The sequence below is a fragment of the Carcharhinus amblyrhynchos genome, unplaced genomic scaffold (genome assembly GCF_965287045.1).
Source record: "Carcharhinus amblyrhynchos unplaced genomic scaffold, sCarAmb.v2.hapA scaffold_744, whole genome shotgun sequence".
In the NCBI taxonomy this organism is placed as follows: domain Eukaryota; kingdom Metazoa; phylum Chordata; class Chondrichthyes; order Carcharhiniformes; family Carcharhinidae; genus Carcharhinus; species Carcharhinus amblyrhynchos.
This window is the reverse complement of record NW_027650484.1, coordinates 31,690-46,899: the sequence shown is the minus strand read 5'-3', so window position 1 is coordinate 46,899 and position 15,210 is coordinate 31,690. Positions and strand designations below refer to the sequence as shown.

The window sequence follows — 15,210 nt, the reverse complement described above, 5'->3', positions numbered from 1 at the left end:
GGCGGTGGATGTTGTCTACGTGGACTTCAGTAAGGCATTTGATAAGGTCCCTCATGGGAGGTTAGTTAAGAAGGTTCAGTCGCTAGGTATACATGGGGAGGCTGTAAATTGGATTAGACACTGGCTCAATGGAAGAGGCCAGAGAGTGGTAGTGGAGGATTGCTTCTGAGTGGAGGCCTGTGACTAGTGGTGTGCCACAGGGATCGGTGCTGGGTTTATTGTTGTTTGTTATCTATATCAATGATCTGGATGATAATGTGGTAAGTTGTATCAGCAAATTTGCTGATGATACAAAGATTGGAGGTGTAGTGGAGAGTGAGGAAGGTTTTCAAACCTTGCAGAGGGATTTGGAACATAAGAACATAAGAAATAGGAGCAGGAGTAGGCCAACTAGCCCCTCGAGCCTGCCCCACCATTCAATAAGATCATGGCTGATCTGTCTTGGCTCAGTACCACATTCCCGCCCTCTCCCCATAACCCTTAATCCCCTCTCTTATCAAAAACCCATCAACCCGCGTCTTAAAAATATTTAGCGAGGTAACCTCCACCACTTCAACGGGCAGAGAATTCCAGAGATTCACCACCCTTTGAGTGAAGAAGTTCCTCCTCAACTCTGTTCTAAACCACCCCCCCCCTTTATCTTGAGGCTGTGCCCCCTAGTCCTACTGTCCTTTCTGAGCAGGAAGAGTCTCTCTACCTCTATCCTATCCATCCCATTCATCATCTTATACGTCTCAATGAGATCTCCCCTCATTCTTCTAAACTCTAACGAGTACAAGCCTAATTTATTCAGCCTCTCCTCATAGCTCAACCCCCTCAACTCCGGCATCAGCCTAGTAAACCTCCTCTGCACTCCCTTCAAGGCCAAAATATCCTTGCGTAAGTACGGCGCCCAAAACTGCACACAGTACTCCAGCTGCGGCCTCACCAATGCCCTATACAGCCGCAGCAAGACCTCCCTACTTTTATATTCAATCCCCCTCGTGATGAAGGCCAGCATCCCATTCGCCTTCCTGACCACCTGCTGCACCTGCAGGCTGGGTTTTTGCGACTCATGCACAAGGACCCCGAGGTCCCTCTGCACCGTCGCCTGCTGCAGTTTTTCTCCACGTAAGTAATAATGCTTCCTACCAAAGTGGACCACCTCGCACTTGCCAACATTAAATTCCATTTGCCATTTCCTGGCCCATTCGCCCAGCCTATCTAGATCCTTCTGTAGACTCTCCACACCCTCCGCACAATTTGCCTTTCCACCAATTTTGGTGTCATCAGCAAATTTTGACACCCTACACTCGGTTCCCTCCTCCAGATCATCTATATAAATGGTAAAAAGCTGAGGCCCCAGCACCGACCCCTGGGGCACTCCACTAGTCACCATCCGCCAATCCGAATAGCACCCGTTGACCCCCACTCTCTGCCTCCTATTTGACAACCAGTCCTCTATCCACGCTAACACCCTACCCCCAACTCCATGCCCCCTTACCTTCTGCAATAACCTCTTGTGAGGTACCTTGTCAAACGCCTTCTGAAAATCAAGAAAGACCACATCCACCGGCTCTCCTCTATCCACCGCCCTAGACACATCCTCATAGAACTCCAGTAAATTTGTCAGACACGACTTCCCTTTAACGAAACCGTGTTGCATCTGCTCTATCAAGCAGTTCCCCTCAAGATGCCTCGCTATTTCCTCCTTGATGACGGATTCTAACATTTTACCTACAACTAGAAAAGCTAGAAAAATGGGCTGAAAAATGGCGGATGGAGTTTAATGCAGACGAGTGTGAGGTATTGCACTTTGGAAGGAAAAGCCAAAGTAGAACATGCAAGGTAAATGATAGGACATAGAAAAGTGCAGTAAAACACAGGGATTCGGGAATACAGATACATAATTCCCTAAAAGTGACGTCACAGGTAGATAGGGTCGTAAAGAGTGCTTTTGGTACATTGGCCTTTATAAATCAAAGTATTGAGTGTAAGAGTTGGAGTGTTATGGTGAGGTTGTATAACACATTGATGAGGCCGAATTTGGAGTATTGTGTGCAGTTTTGGTCACCTAATTACAGGAAGAATATTAATAAGGTTGAAAGAGTGCGGAGAAGGTTTACAAGGATGTTGCTGGGACTTGAGAAACTGAGTTACAGAGAAAGGTTGAATAGATTAGGACTTTATTCCCTGGAGTGTAGAAGAATGAGGGGAGATTTGATAGAGGTGTATAAGATTTTGATGGGTATAGATAGAGTGAATGCAAGCAGGCTTTTTCCACTGAGGCTAAGGGGAGAAAAAAACTAGAGGGCATGGGTTAAGGGTGAAAGGAGAAAAGTTTAAAGGGAATATTAGTGGGGGGCTTCTTCACATAGAGAGTGGTGGGAGTGTGGAATGAGCTGCCAGATGAAGTGGTAAATGCAGGGTCACTTCTAATATTTAAGAAAAACTTGGACAGGTACATGGATGAGAGGGGTGTGGAGGGATATGGTCCAAGTGCAGGTCAGTGGGACTAGGCAGAAAAATGGTTTGGCACAGACAAGAAGGGCCAAAAGGTCTATTTCTGAGCTGTAACGTTGTATGGTTCTTTGGTTCTATCATGGAAGGTGGCAGAACAGGTGGAGAGAATAATTAAACCATAGAGTATTCTAGGCTTTATTGATAGGGGACAGAATACGCGAGCAAGGAGGTTATGCTAAATTTATACAAGACCACTAGTTAGACCTCAGCTGGAATATTGTGTACAGTTGTGGGCACCACACTATAGGAAGGATGTGAATTGATTGGAGGGAGTGCAGGAGAGGTTTTACAAGAATGCTTCCAGGGATGAGAAACTTTACGTACAAGGGTGGGAAGCTGAATCTGTTCTCCAGGTCGAGAAGGGATTTGGTCGAGGTGTTTATTGTGTGTCTAACCCCGTGTTGTGTGTTGTTGCAGAGACTGACTGACCTTTTAATTCCAAGTCACTGACTTTCTCTAGAAAAAGGCAAAATACTGCAGATGCTAGAATCTGAAACAAATACAGAAAACGCTGGAAAATCTCAGCAGGTCTGACAGCGTCTGTGGGGAGAGAAAAGAAGCAACGTTACAAATCAAAGGGTCGTCCAGACTCAATGTTGGTTCGTCTCTCCCCACAGATGCTGTCAGACCTGCCGGGATTTTCCAGCATTATTTGATTTGATTTGGTTTATTATTGTCCCATTAATATACAGTGAAAAGTATTGTCTTTTGGGCTCTATACAGACGAAGCATACCATTCATAGAGAAGGAATGGAGAGAGTGCAGAATGTAGTGTTGCAGTCATAGCTAGGGTGTAGAGAAAGATCAACTTGTGCGATGTAAGTCCATTCAAAAGTCTGACAGCAGCAGGGAAGAAGCTGTTCTTGAATTGGTTGGTACGTGACGTCAGACTTTTGTATCTTTTTCCTGAAGGAAGAAGGTGGAAGAGAGAATGTCCAGGGTGTGTGGGGTCCTTAATTATGCCGGCTGCTTTTCCGAGGCAGTGGGAAGTGTAGACAGAGTCAATGGGTGGGAGGCTGGTTTGTGTGATGGGTTGGGTTACATTCACGACCTTTTATAGTTCCTTGCAGTCTTGGGCAGAGCAGGAGCCCAGACCAAGCTGTGATATAATCAGAAATAATGCTTTCTGTGGTGTATCTGTAAAAGTTGGTGAGAGTCATAGCTGACATGCCAAATTTCCTCAGTCTTCTGGGACTCGTGCTGGAGCTATCAGTTTTTCTGTTTTTGCGCTGACCTCCTCTCTTGTTCGAGGTGTCGTTCTGCTGGGAACGTTTTCACTCTCTACCCTGTTGCAGTTGAGGACGAGTGTGGTGGATGCGATTGGTCAGATGGCGTACCTGCTGCCTCACGACAAGCTGGAGGAGCAGTTGCCCAAGCTCATCCCTGGGATCCTGGCTCTCTACAGGAAGCACTCGGAGCATTTCCACGTCACCCAGGTAACAAACGGCTCGAAATCTCCCTCTTCCCCCGCCTAACCGGGTAACAATATACATCACAACATATAAATCAGGAAGCCATTCAGCCCCTTGAGCCCATTCTATAAGATCTGGCTGATCTGATTGTAACCTCAACCCCACATTCTTGCTGACCCCCCCTCCGCCCACTCTCCGATAACTTTTCATCCCGTTGTTAATCGAGAATCTATATAGGTTTATGGACGAGAAGGGATTGGTTTAGGTTAGTGGGTCATTGTTTTGTAACTGGTCGGCGCAACATCGTGGGCCGAAGGGCCTGTTCTGCGCTGTAATGTTCTATGTTCTATGTTCTATCCAGCTCTGCCTTAAGAAGATTCCCAGACTCTGCCTTTTGAGGAAGAGAATTCCAGAGACTGTCCGCCCCCTGAGAAAAATTTCACCTCCGTTTTAAACAGGCAACCCCTTATTCTTAAACAGTGACCCCCTGGTTCGAGACTCTCCCACAAGAGAAAGCATTCTCTCCACACCCACCCTGTCAATACCCCCCTCAGGATCTTAAAGGTCTCAATCAAGTCACCTCAAAACACCGGAGGTACAAACCTTGCCTGTCCAGCCTTGCCTTGTAACACACCTCACCCATTCCAGGTATGAACTGAGTCACCCATCTCTGAGCTGTTTGCAATCCGTGGTGAGTAATACTGTGCACAGTACTTCAAACGCGGACTCAGCAATGCCCTGTACAACTGAAGCATAACCTCACTACTTATGTACTCAGTTGGTTTTATTCATTGATGGGATGTGGGCGTCACTGGCTAGACCAGCAATTATTCCCCATCCCTAAAGGGGAATAAATCCCTAATAGGGCAGCACGGTGGCACAGTGGTTAGCGCTGCTGCCTCTCAGCGCCAGGGACCCGGGTTCGATTCTGGCTTCAGGTCACTGTCTGTGTGGAGGCTGCATGTTCTCCCTGTGTCTGTGTGGGTTTCCCCTGGATGTTCTGGTTTCCTCCCACAGTCCAAAGATATGCTAGTCAGGTGGATTGGCTGTGCTAAATTGCCCCTTAATGTCAGGGGGATTAGCAGGGTAAATATGAGAGGTTATGGTAATAGGGCCAGGGTGGGATTGTGGTCTGAGTGGATGTGATGGGCTGAGTGGCCTCCTTCTGCACTGTAGGGATTCTGAGTCTAATTGCCCCTTCAGAAGGTGCTGCCTTCTTGAGCCGCTGCAGTCTGAGGCGTAGGTACACCCACAGTGCTGTTAGGGAGGGAGTTCCAGGATTTTGACCCAGCGACAGTGAAGGAACAGTGATATATTTCCAAGTCAGGATGGTGAGTGGATTAGTCACTGTCAGTGTCACTATCATTAATCCAGAGCCCCAGTCTAATGTGCTAGGCTCTCAAGTTCAAATCCCACATGGCAACTGATGGAATTTACATTTAATTTATCTGGAATGTCAATTCAATTCATAAAACCTGGAAATCTGCCATTCCTCCCCAGTCCGCTGATTTCAGACATGTGACTCCAGACCCACAGCGCTGTCTTTGACTCTTAACTGCCCTCTGAGATGGCCAAGTGAGACACTCAGTTCAAGGGTAATGAGGGCTGGGTAACAAATTCTGCTTGGCCCCTGTTCAATCGAATAAGTGAAAATTAGAGGGATATTTGTGTGTTAAGAATCTGGAGTCACAAGTAGGCCAGACTGGGTAAGGATGGCAGATTTCTTTCCCTATAGGACAATAGTGAATCGGAAGGGTTTTTCCAACAACCTGACATTTATGGTCACCGTCACTGGGACAATGTGTTACTGAGTGCCTGCCGAGGGGTTTGAAGTGGTGGGGAGGGTTCGGGGTGGGGGGAATGGTATCTGGAGCACATGCCATGCAGAGGGCAGGTGTTTCAGTGAGTACGGCCACATTTTAAAAGCGGGTGGTATTTGGGGGGAGAAATCTGTTGTGATTCTCTCTAACAAGAAAATAAATATCAATGTTTCATCCCCAGAGTCTGTGTCACGTTCTGGATGCTGCAGTGGACATGGGCAGTCGTGTACTGGAGACACAGATCGACAATCTACTGAGTATATTACACCCTCAGGTACATAGAACATAACAGCGCAGAACAGGCCCTTCGGCCCACGATGTTGCGCCGACCAGTTACAAAAACAATGACCCACTAGCCTATACCAATCCCATTTCGTCCATAAACCTATCCAGAGATCTCTTAAACGCCCCCAAACTAGACGCATTTACAACTGCAGCAGGCAGGGCATTCCAATCCCTCACCACCCCCTGGGTAAAGAACCTACCCCTGACATCCGTCCTGTAGCTACCCCCCCTTAATTTAAAGCCATGCCCCCTCGTGCTAGCTTTCTCCATCCGAGGAAAAAGGCTATCACTATCCACCCTATCTAAACCTCTAATCATCTTATATGTTTCAATAAGATCCCCTCTTAGCCGCCTTCTTTCCAACGAAAACAACCCTAGATCCCTCAGTCTCTCCTCATAGGACCTCCCCTCCATACCAGGCAACATCCTAGTAAACCTCCTCTGCACCCTCTCCAACGCCTCCACATCCTTCTTGTAATGCGGGGACCAGAACTGCACACAGTACTCCAAGTGCGGCCGCACTAGAGTAGTGTACAGTTGCAACATTACACTGCGACTCCTAAATTCAATCCCCCTACCAATAAACGCCAAGACACCGTACGCCTTCTTGACAACCTTATCTACTTGATTCCCAACTTTCAGGGATCTATGTACACACACACCTAGATCCCTCTGTTCATCCACACTATTCAAAGTCCTCCCATTAGCCCTATACTCGACACATCTGTTGCTCCTACCAAAGTGAATTACCTCACACTTCTCCGCATTAAATTCCATCCGCCACCTCTCGGCCCAGCTCTGCAACCTATCTAAGTCTCCCTGCAGACTATGACACCCTTCCTCACAATCTACCACACCTCCAATTTTGGTGTCATCAGCAAATGACTGAGATGCTGAGTATATTACACTCCCAGGTACGGACTGAGATGCTGTGTGTATTACACCCCCAGGTGATATTTTCCCAGATGATTGGTTTGACCTGCTGGTTGCTGTCTGCCTTGTCACATCTTGCTTTGTAATCATTCCCTCTGCCTGGCCTAGACTGCGGAATGAAGAGGAATGTTCCTGTGAAACTGGCTGCTCTGTATCCCAACTCCTGACTATCCATGTAGATTCGGAAATCTCTCTACACTTCCCCAACATAAACATCTCTAGCCTGAAAAGTTACCCTGAGGTGAATAGGCCCTGGCCTTTTGTGGGTCGCAGTGTGGGAAAACGATCCCGATTTCAGAGTAAAATTCAGCGGGTTTTGAGAGCGGCATCTGTCAGGATGCACTGATCCGGAATGGACTGAACAGCTCACAGCTGGAGTTAACGTTCACCTCATTCCTCTTTCATCTCTCGCTAATGAATTTGCCTGTGTCCTCTGCCAGTGGAGACATTCTCACATTTACTCCTATCAAACCCCTCAACGTCTTTGTCAAATGACCTCTTCATTTTCCTCTCGAGAGAGAGAGAGAAAACAGCCCCAGTTTATAGCTGGAGAAATCTGGTCAATATGTCTCCCTGTAGCTTTACTTCTCTCGAGTAACAATCCAATCTAATACTAGTTGTTCAGCTCCACCCCTGACTATCCTCCTTGGCAGCGGGCTCCAGGTTAAGACCACTGTGTTTTTTTTAAAAAAAACTCATCTTCAAGTCCCTCATGCAGCTCTTGCCCATCTCTCTCCCACTGTCCTGGCTCCAGCAGCCAGTGGGAAGAGATTTTATCTGTCTATTTTACCCAAATCTGTCATAATCCTGTCCAGTTTTATCCAATCATAGAATCACACAGCGCTGAAGAGGGCCTTCGACCCATCTAGTCTGCACCAATACATTAGGAACACCTGACCTCCCCACCTTATCCCACTTACCAGCACTTGGCCCGTAGCCCTGAATGGCATGGCGTGCCAAGTGCTCATCCAGATACTTCTAAAAAGATGTGAGACATCCCAGCTCCACCACCGTCCCACACCTTGGGACAAAGGAGATTGAGGGGGAATGGACAAGAGTGAATATTCCAGATTGTCACATTCCTCTGGGTAAAAAGCTGTGTCCCCTTGTGACTGACCTTTAACTAAGAGGAGCAGTTGCTCCTTATCCATTCTTGTCCATTCCCCCCTCAATCTCCTTTGTCCAAAGGTGAACCACCCCATGTTCTCCAACTTGACCTTGGAGCTAACTTTCCGGAGCCATCTCCTCTGCACCTTCCCCCGAGGGGTGACCCAAACTGGATTCAGTCCTCTAATTGGAGCTTTGTAACTGTTCAGCATAACTTGCCTGATTTTATACTCGGTACTCCTCCAGCCTGTAAGTATAATGAGCCTCCTCCCATGTCCTGCACTATCCCAGTAAAATCTATCTCCAAATCCTTAACATTCTTCCTAAAATGTAGTGACCAGAATTGCACATGCTACTCTGGCTGAAGCCTAACCAGTCTTTTGTCAATTTTAACATTCATTTCACCTTTTTACTCAATCCCTACAGTGCAGAAGGAGGCCATTCGGCCCATCGAGCCTGCACCGACCACAATTCCACCCAGGCCCTATTCCCGTAACCCCACGTATTTACCCCTGCTAATCCCCTGACACTAAGGGTCAATTTTAGCACAGCCAATCCACCTAACCCATGCACCTCTGGACTGTGGGAGGAAACAGGAGCACACGAAGGAAACCCAGGCAGACATGGAAAGAATGTGCAAACTCTGCACAGTCACCCAAGCCAGGAATCGAACCCAGGTCCCTGGCGCTGTAAGTCATTAGTGCTAACCGTTGTGCCACCGTGTCACCCGCAAAATCAAAGTGGAGAATGTGGGCATTTATAGAACAATATCTTTGCCCCTCTGCTAAGAGATTTTGCCAGGTTGATGATGTACCATGAATCTTGCACACACGGGGCACTGTATATATTACAACCCCAGGTATGGAGTGAGAGATACTGAATAATGCTCGTCAGTCTGGGTTGGTTTGGAACTCTGACCACAGGGTGAAGGGGCAGTGCCCTCACTCGCTACTGTGTATGGGGTACAGGGTCTGCATGCCCCCCCCTCATGGCACAGCGGGTACCAAGGACAATGGGGCTTTCCAGGGCTGACACCAGTTTCTCTCTCTCTGCAGGTGTGTGCCCCTCTGGATTACGCCAATCACATGGCAGTCAAGAATCACAATGAAGTGCTTCGCTGTTTCACCGTTCTGGGTAAGAGCATCTCGGGTTGGGCACGTGAACCTACTGCCCCCTCTCCTCTGGCTCAGTGGGTAACATGCCCTCTCTTGCCTCTGGGTCAGAAGATGGTTGAATGGAGAGAACGTTCCAGAACTTTTTTGTCTTGTGCTCATCAGGACCAGTGCTGGAGTTAACCAAGTTAATGTTTCACCTGCAACATGACTCTCTGCTTTGAAGAATCGTACCGACTCAGAACATTAACTGGGTTTTTCTCTCCACAGACGCTGCTGAGTTTTTCTGACATTTCTTGCTTTTATTTCAGTTTTCCAGCATCTGGAGTATTTTGTCTTTGGTTGCCCATGATGGGGAAAGTACAGAGCTAACTCCAGCAGCCCGTGTCCGGAAAACCCAAAATAAACCACCTACTATTAAATGTGATTTCACAATTGGCAGCACCTGCTGAATAGCCCTGAGTGTGTTAATAACTACACCAACAACCAAGCTAAGATAATTACAGTACGCTCCCGGAAGTGACGTGTATTCGTGCAGAGGGACTCATTCTCTGAAAACTAAATGAATATGTTCAAACCTTGTTCCTTTTTTAGTTACCGGGGAACTTGGGGAACCGATAGTTGCCCGTTGCTTTCTCCTTGGCAACACCTTGGCCAGTCCACGTGACAACCGAATCAGCATCCTTTTCTCCTTTTAATATCTCCTTTGCATAGACAAGGGTCATGGGTGGAGAGGGGACTCATAATGTTAAAATGGCGGCGCGGGCTCGTTGGGCCGAAGGGCCTGTTTCCCGGGCTGTTTTTGTTCTTTGTTCTAAATTGTGATTCTTTGAAATTTGGCATTCTTGTGTTTGTCCTGATGAGTGTCAGATGAAAAACTTCAACAACATGTCTCTCTTTTAGCAAAACACAAGCTCTGTACAACCAACGATGGTCAGAAAGTTGTTGGTTTAAGGTCCACACCAGAGGCTTGAACCCACAGTCCACTGTTTAAAAATCATTAAAATAGAGATGAGGTAAAGGTCTTCACCCAAAGGATGGGCAGTCTCTGGAACTCTCTTCCTGAAGAGGTGCTGGAAGCAAGAGTCTTTCAATATGTTTAAAGCAGAGGTGGATAGATTCTTGGTAAGCAAGGTGGGTTATTGGGGTAGGCAAGATGCAGATTTGATGTTACTATCAAATCAGCCTTGATCTTATTAAAGGCGGAGCAGGCTCAAGGGATCGAATGGCCTACTGCTGCTTCCTTGTATCCAAGTGAGAGCTCCCAGTGCAGCACCGAGGGAGTGCCGCACTGTCAGAGGTGGGGTATTAAACAGAGGCCCTGGGGGCATGTGAAGGATTCCCAAACTCACCTTGATTGGGCCCCACTTAGAATATCTGGTCACCACACTACCAGAGGGATGTGGAGGCTTTGGAGAGGGGACAGAAAAGCTTTACCAGGATGTTGCCTGGTATGGAGGGCATTAGCTATAAGGAGAGGTTGGAGAAATTTGGTTTGTTCTCACTGGAGCGACAGAGGTTGAAGAGCCTGATAGAAGTCTACAAGATTATGAGGGGCATTGGCAGAATGGATAGTCAGAAGCTTTTCCCCACGGTGGAAGAATTAATTACTGGGGGGCACAGGTTTAGGGTGTGAGGGACAAGGTTTAAAGGACGTGTACGAGGCAGATTTTTTACACAGAGAGTAGTGGGTGCCTGGAACTCACTGCCGGGGGAGGTAGTGGAAGCGGGTATGGTAGTGACTTTAAATGGTATCTTGACAAGTACATGAATAGGATGGGAATAGAGGGATATGGTCTCTGGAAGGGTAGGGGGTTTTAGTTCAGTCGGGCAGCGTGGTCTGTGCTGGCTTGGGAGGGCCGAAGGGCCTGTTCCTGTGCTGTAGTTTTTTTTGTTCTATTCAAAGAGAGCAAGGGATGTTTGTTCAGTGCCTTGACCAATATTTATCTCTCAACCTGGCTGTTGTTTGTGCGATCTTGCTGTGCACAAATTGGCTGCCAGGTTTCCTACATTATAACAGCTATTCTGGTCAGGAAGTGGAGCCTGTTGGGGACCCCGTGGTTGGAAGCATAATTTACTCATAATTCTGGATGCTAATTTAGAGACAACACAGTTGCCGAGGTTAGCGGAGAGAGAGGGAGGGAGTCATAATCATGTGTTTGTGTGAGCGCGCGTTCAGGGTGAATCAGTTCCTTTACAATCGCGTTTGAGAGGGTGAGTCACTGACCCTGATTTAAACATGGGAATTACTCTACAAGCCTGTTCAACTTCTGCTCTCTCCTTAACCTCGTGATATACTGACTGGTGGTGATAAAAAAAAAATTGCAGCGTGCTGCTGTGCAGAGGGACCTGGGTGCCCTGCTGCAGGAATCTCAAGGAGTTGGTTTGCAGGTACAGCAGGTAATGAAGGCAAATGGAATTTTGTCCTTCATTGCTAGAGGGATGGAGTTTAAAAACAGCGAGATTATGTTGCAGCTGTATAAGGTGCTGGTGAGGCCACACCTGGAGTACTGTGTACAGTTTTGGTCTCCTGACTTGAGAAAGGATATACTGGCACTGGAGGGGGTGCAGAGGAGATTCACTAGGTTGATTCTGGAGTTGAGAGGGTTGGCTAATGAGGAGAGACTGAGTAGACTGGGGCTATACTCATTGGAATTCAGAAGAATGAGGGGAGATCTTATAGAAACATATAAGATTATGAAGGAAGTGGATAAGATAGAAGCAGGGAAACTGTTTCCACGGGTGGGTGAAACTAGAACTAGAGGGCATAGCCTCAAAATAAGATTTAGAACTGAGTTGAGGAGGAACTTCTTCACACAAAGGGTTGTGAATCTGTAGAATTCCCTGCCCAGTGAAGCAGTTGAGGCTACCTCATTGAATGTTTTTAGGGCAAGGATAGATCAATTTTTGAACAGTAAAGAAATTAAGGGTTATGGTGAGCGGGTGGGTAAGTGGAGCTCAGTCCACAAAAAGATCAGCCATGATCTTATTGAATGGCGGGGCAGGCCCGAGGGGCCAGATGGCCTACTCCTGCTCCTAGTTCTTTATGTTGTAATAGAAGCATAAAATATAAGAACGAGGAGGTTATGCTGTCTCACTCTCTCTCTTGCTTTCTCCGCCTCACCCCCCCGCCCACTTTCCTTCCACAGCCCGGGCCTACATCGACAGGCTTATCGCCTTCCTGCTCCAGAAGTTGGAAGTTCATAATGAGAGAATCCGTATTGGAACGCTGACTGTGCTCAAACACCTCATCAACTCCGTGTGTAAGTATTGTGTATTACTTTGGAGGGCAGTTAAGAGTCAACGATATTGCTGTGGCTCTGGAGTCACACGTAGGCCAGACCGGGTAAGGACGGCAGATTTCCTTCCTTAAAGAACATTTGTGAACCAGGTGGGTTTTTCCAACAATCGACAATGGTTTCGTGCTTGTCACTTTTAATTCCAGATTTCTGTTTTGAATTCAAATTTCACCATCTGCGTGGTGGGATTTGAATCTGGGTCTCTGGATTTGTCCAGTGACAGTGCCACTGCCTTATTCCCTGGCTCTTTACTGACTTCTGTCATTATAAACCCAGTTTTGAAAGGTCGGGAGGGAATGATTGGTCTCTTTCTAATGTAGTTTTGGAATGTGACACTCACAGACAGGATAACATTGTGGGCTGAAGGGCCTGTTCCTGTGCTGCATTGTTCTGTGTCCTAGTAGGAGATAATTGATCTCCCTTGTCTATCTTTCAGCTCCTCAGCTAGAGAGTAAGAAGTCTCTGATACTCGCCGGTATGAAGTTCACTATCCACGATAATAACAACAAGGTAAGCCACATACTTAACCCTTCCCACGCTGAACGGTCTTGTTCTATCAAGATGAAAAGGAGTCCATTCAGCCCCTCAATCTGTCACTTGCCTCCTGGCTAACCCATTTGCCAATCTTTGCTCCAAAATCCTTGCCCTCCTCCAGCTGGATTTAAACGTCTCCTGTTTTGAAAACTCCAACAAATCCCAAGCGACCCCGGGGTTTTGAAGGAGCGAGTTCCAAATTTCCACTCCACTATGTGTGGACTAAGTGCCTACTAACACCCCCTGAATGGCTCCATTTCAATCTGTCTCCAACCCACCTCCCTGCCAGCAGAAATCTGCTGCCTCTGCCTAGCCTAATGCATCTCTTTGTTTCAAAAAAAGAGAGATGCTGCCAAAACTTTTCCCCTTGCACTCAGCAGGACAGACGCAAGAATGCCAAATGTCAAACAACTGCAACAATTTATATTATCAGAGAAAAGTGTACTGATTAGCTGGAAAGTCAACTCTGACTGAGGTGTTGCTGTGGAGACGGCAACGGGGAAACTATCACCGCTCCAAACCACTGGGTAATTCAGAAAAGGTGCAAGGTTCGAACATCTTCCTTTTTGTAGAGAAAACCTTCCTGTGTATGTCACTTCCAGTGAGTGTAATTTAACCATGTTACAAGCTGGACTGATTATCTCTAAAAATCAGTCCTTGTGCAGGAATCTCAAGGAGTTGGTTTGCAGGTGTAGCAGGTAATTAAGAAGGCAAATGGAATTTTGTCCTTCATTGCTAGAGGAATGGAGTTTAAAAACAGCCAGGTTATATTGCAACTGTATAAGGTGCTGGTGAGGCCACACCTGGAGTACTGTGTACAGTTTTGGTCTCCTTACTTGAGAAAAGATATACTGGCACTGGAGGGGGTGCAGAGGAGATTCACTAGGTTGATTCTGGAGTTGAGAGGGTTGGCTTATGAGGAGAGACTGAGTAGACTGGGGCTATACTCATTGGAATTCAGAAGAATGAGGGGAGATCTTATAGAAACAGATAAGTTCAATAAGGGGAAAGCAGATTTGGGACTGAGTTGAGGAGGAACTTCTTCACACAAAGGGTTGTGAATCTGTGGAATTCCCTGCCCAGTGAAGCAGTTGAGCCTACCTCATTGAATGTTTTTAAGGCAAGGATAGATAAATTTATGAATAGTAAAGAAATTAAGGATGATGGTGAGTGGGTGGGTAAATGGAGTTGAGTCCACAAAAAGATCAGCCATGATCTTATTGAATAGTGGAGCAGGCTCAAGGGACCAGACCTCCTGCTCCTAGGTCTGATGCTATGTTGTTAGTGTAACTATTAGCACACTCAGGATTATTCAGCAAGTGCTGTCCAATAACTCCATAACCCCCTAGACCAAAGGGAATAGCAAACACAGTTGCTGTGTGCTTCTCTACGGAATGAAAGCAATTGAAAACTAACTTCTCCAGCTAACCCTCTCCTTCCAGACTAGAGACAACCTGTACTCATCTCGCCTCCCCCATGCTTACTTATCCTTTAATTGACAAAAACATGGAAAGGGATTGAGAAATATCAATTTAAGGAGTTGTTTGGGTGGAATGGGGCTGACTGATGGCCGATGCAGCTTATTGCAGAAAAGCCTGAAATGATAAGTAATTAAAAGATGCACGAGTATTTAATTGAAGAAAGGCAAATGTTGTTGAAGCTTTTTGTCTTGCACTCATCAGGGCACTTTGCATTAAATAACAAACTGTAAAAGGAGCACTGATTTATAGAAGAGAATGCTGATATGTTGGTGGATGGACTCTTGGTGGAAGCGTTGTCGTGGGGTGTGAACCAGGGAATGGTTGTCGTTTTTTAAATTCATTTATGAGATATGGTGTCACTGGCTGGTCAACATTTATTGCCCTTGAACCGCGTGGCTTGCTAGACCATTTCAGAGGGCAGCTCAGAGTCAACCACATTGTGCTGTGGCCCTGGAGTCACATGTAGGCCAGACCAGGGTAAGGACAGTAGATTTCCTCCCCTAAAGGACATTAGTGAGCCAAATGGGTTTTTCTAACAATCGTTTCATGGTGATCGATGGATTCTTAAATCCAAGTTTTTTTTTTATTGAATTCAAATTCTACTATCTACTGTGGCCAGGCTTCGAATCCAGATCCCCAGAACAGTAGGTGAGTTACTGGATTAATAGTCTAGTGATAATACCTAAATTTGTTTGTCAGAAAAGGCGCAGTGTGTATAACTGTTC

At 46.6% G+C, this 15,210-nt stretch overlaps 1 protein-coding gene across 1 annotated transcript in view; it reads left to right on the top strand.

Annotated features, from left to right (window-relative positions):
• LOC145340047 (maestro heat-like repeat-containing protein family member 1) overlaps nucleotides 1-15,210 on the top strand; it is a 67,437-nt gene that overhangs the window by 21,004 nt on the left and 31,223 nt on the right. The window contains exons 8-12 of the mRNA XM_080184465.1: nucleotides 3,798-3,938; nucleotides 5,916-6,008; nucleotides 9,115-9,193; nucleotides 12,321-12,434; nucleotides 12,907-12,980. Coding sequence (XP_080040591.1) covers nucleotides 3,798-3,938; nucleotides 5,916-6,008; nucleotides 9,115-9,193; nucleotides 12,321-12,434; nucleotides 12,907-12,980 — 501 coding nt within the window. The remainder of the gene's footprint in view (nucleotides 1-3,797; nucleotides 3,939-5,915; nucleotides 6,009-9,114; nucleotides 9,194-12,320; nucleotides 12,435-12,906; nucleotides 12,981-15,210) is intronic.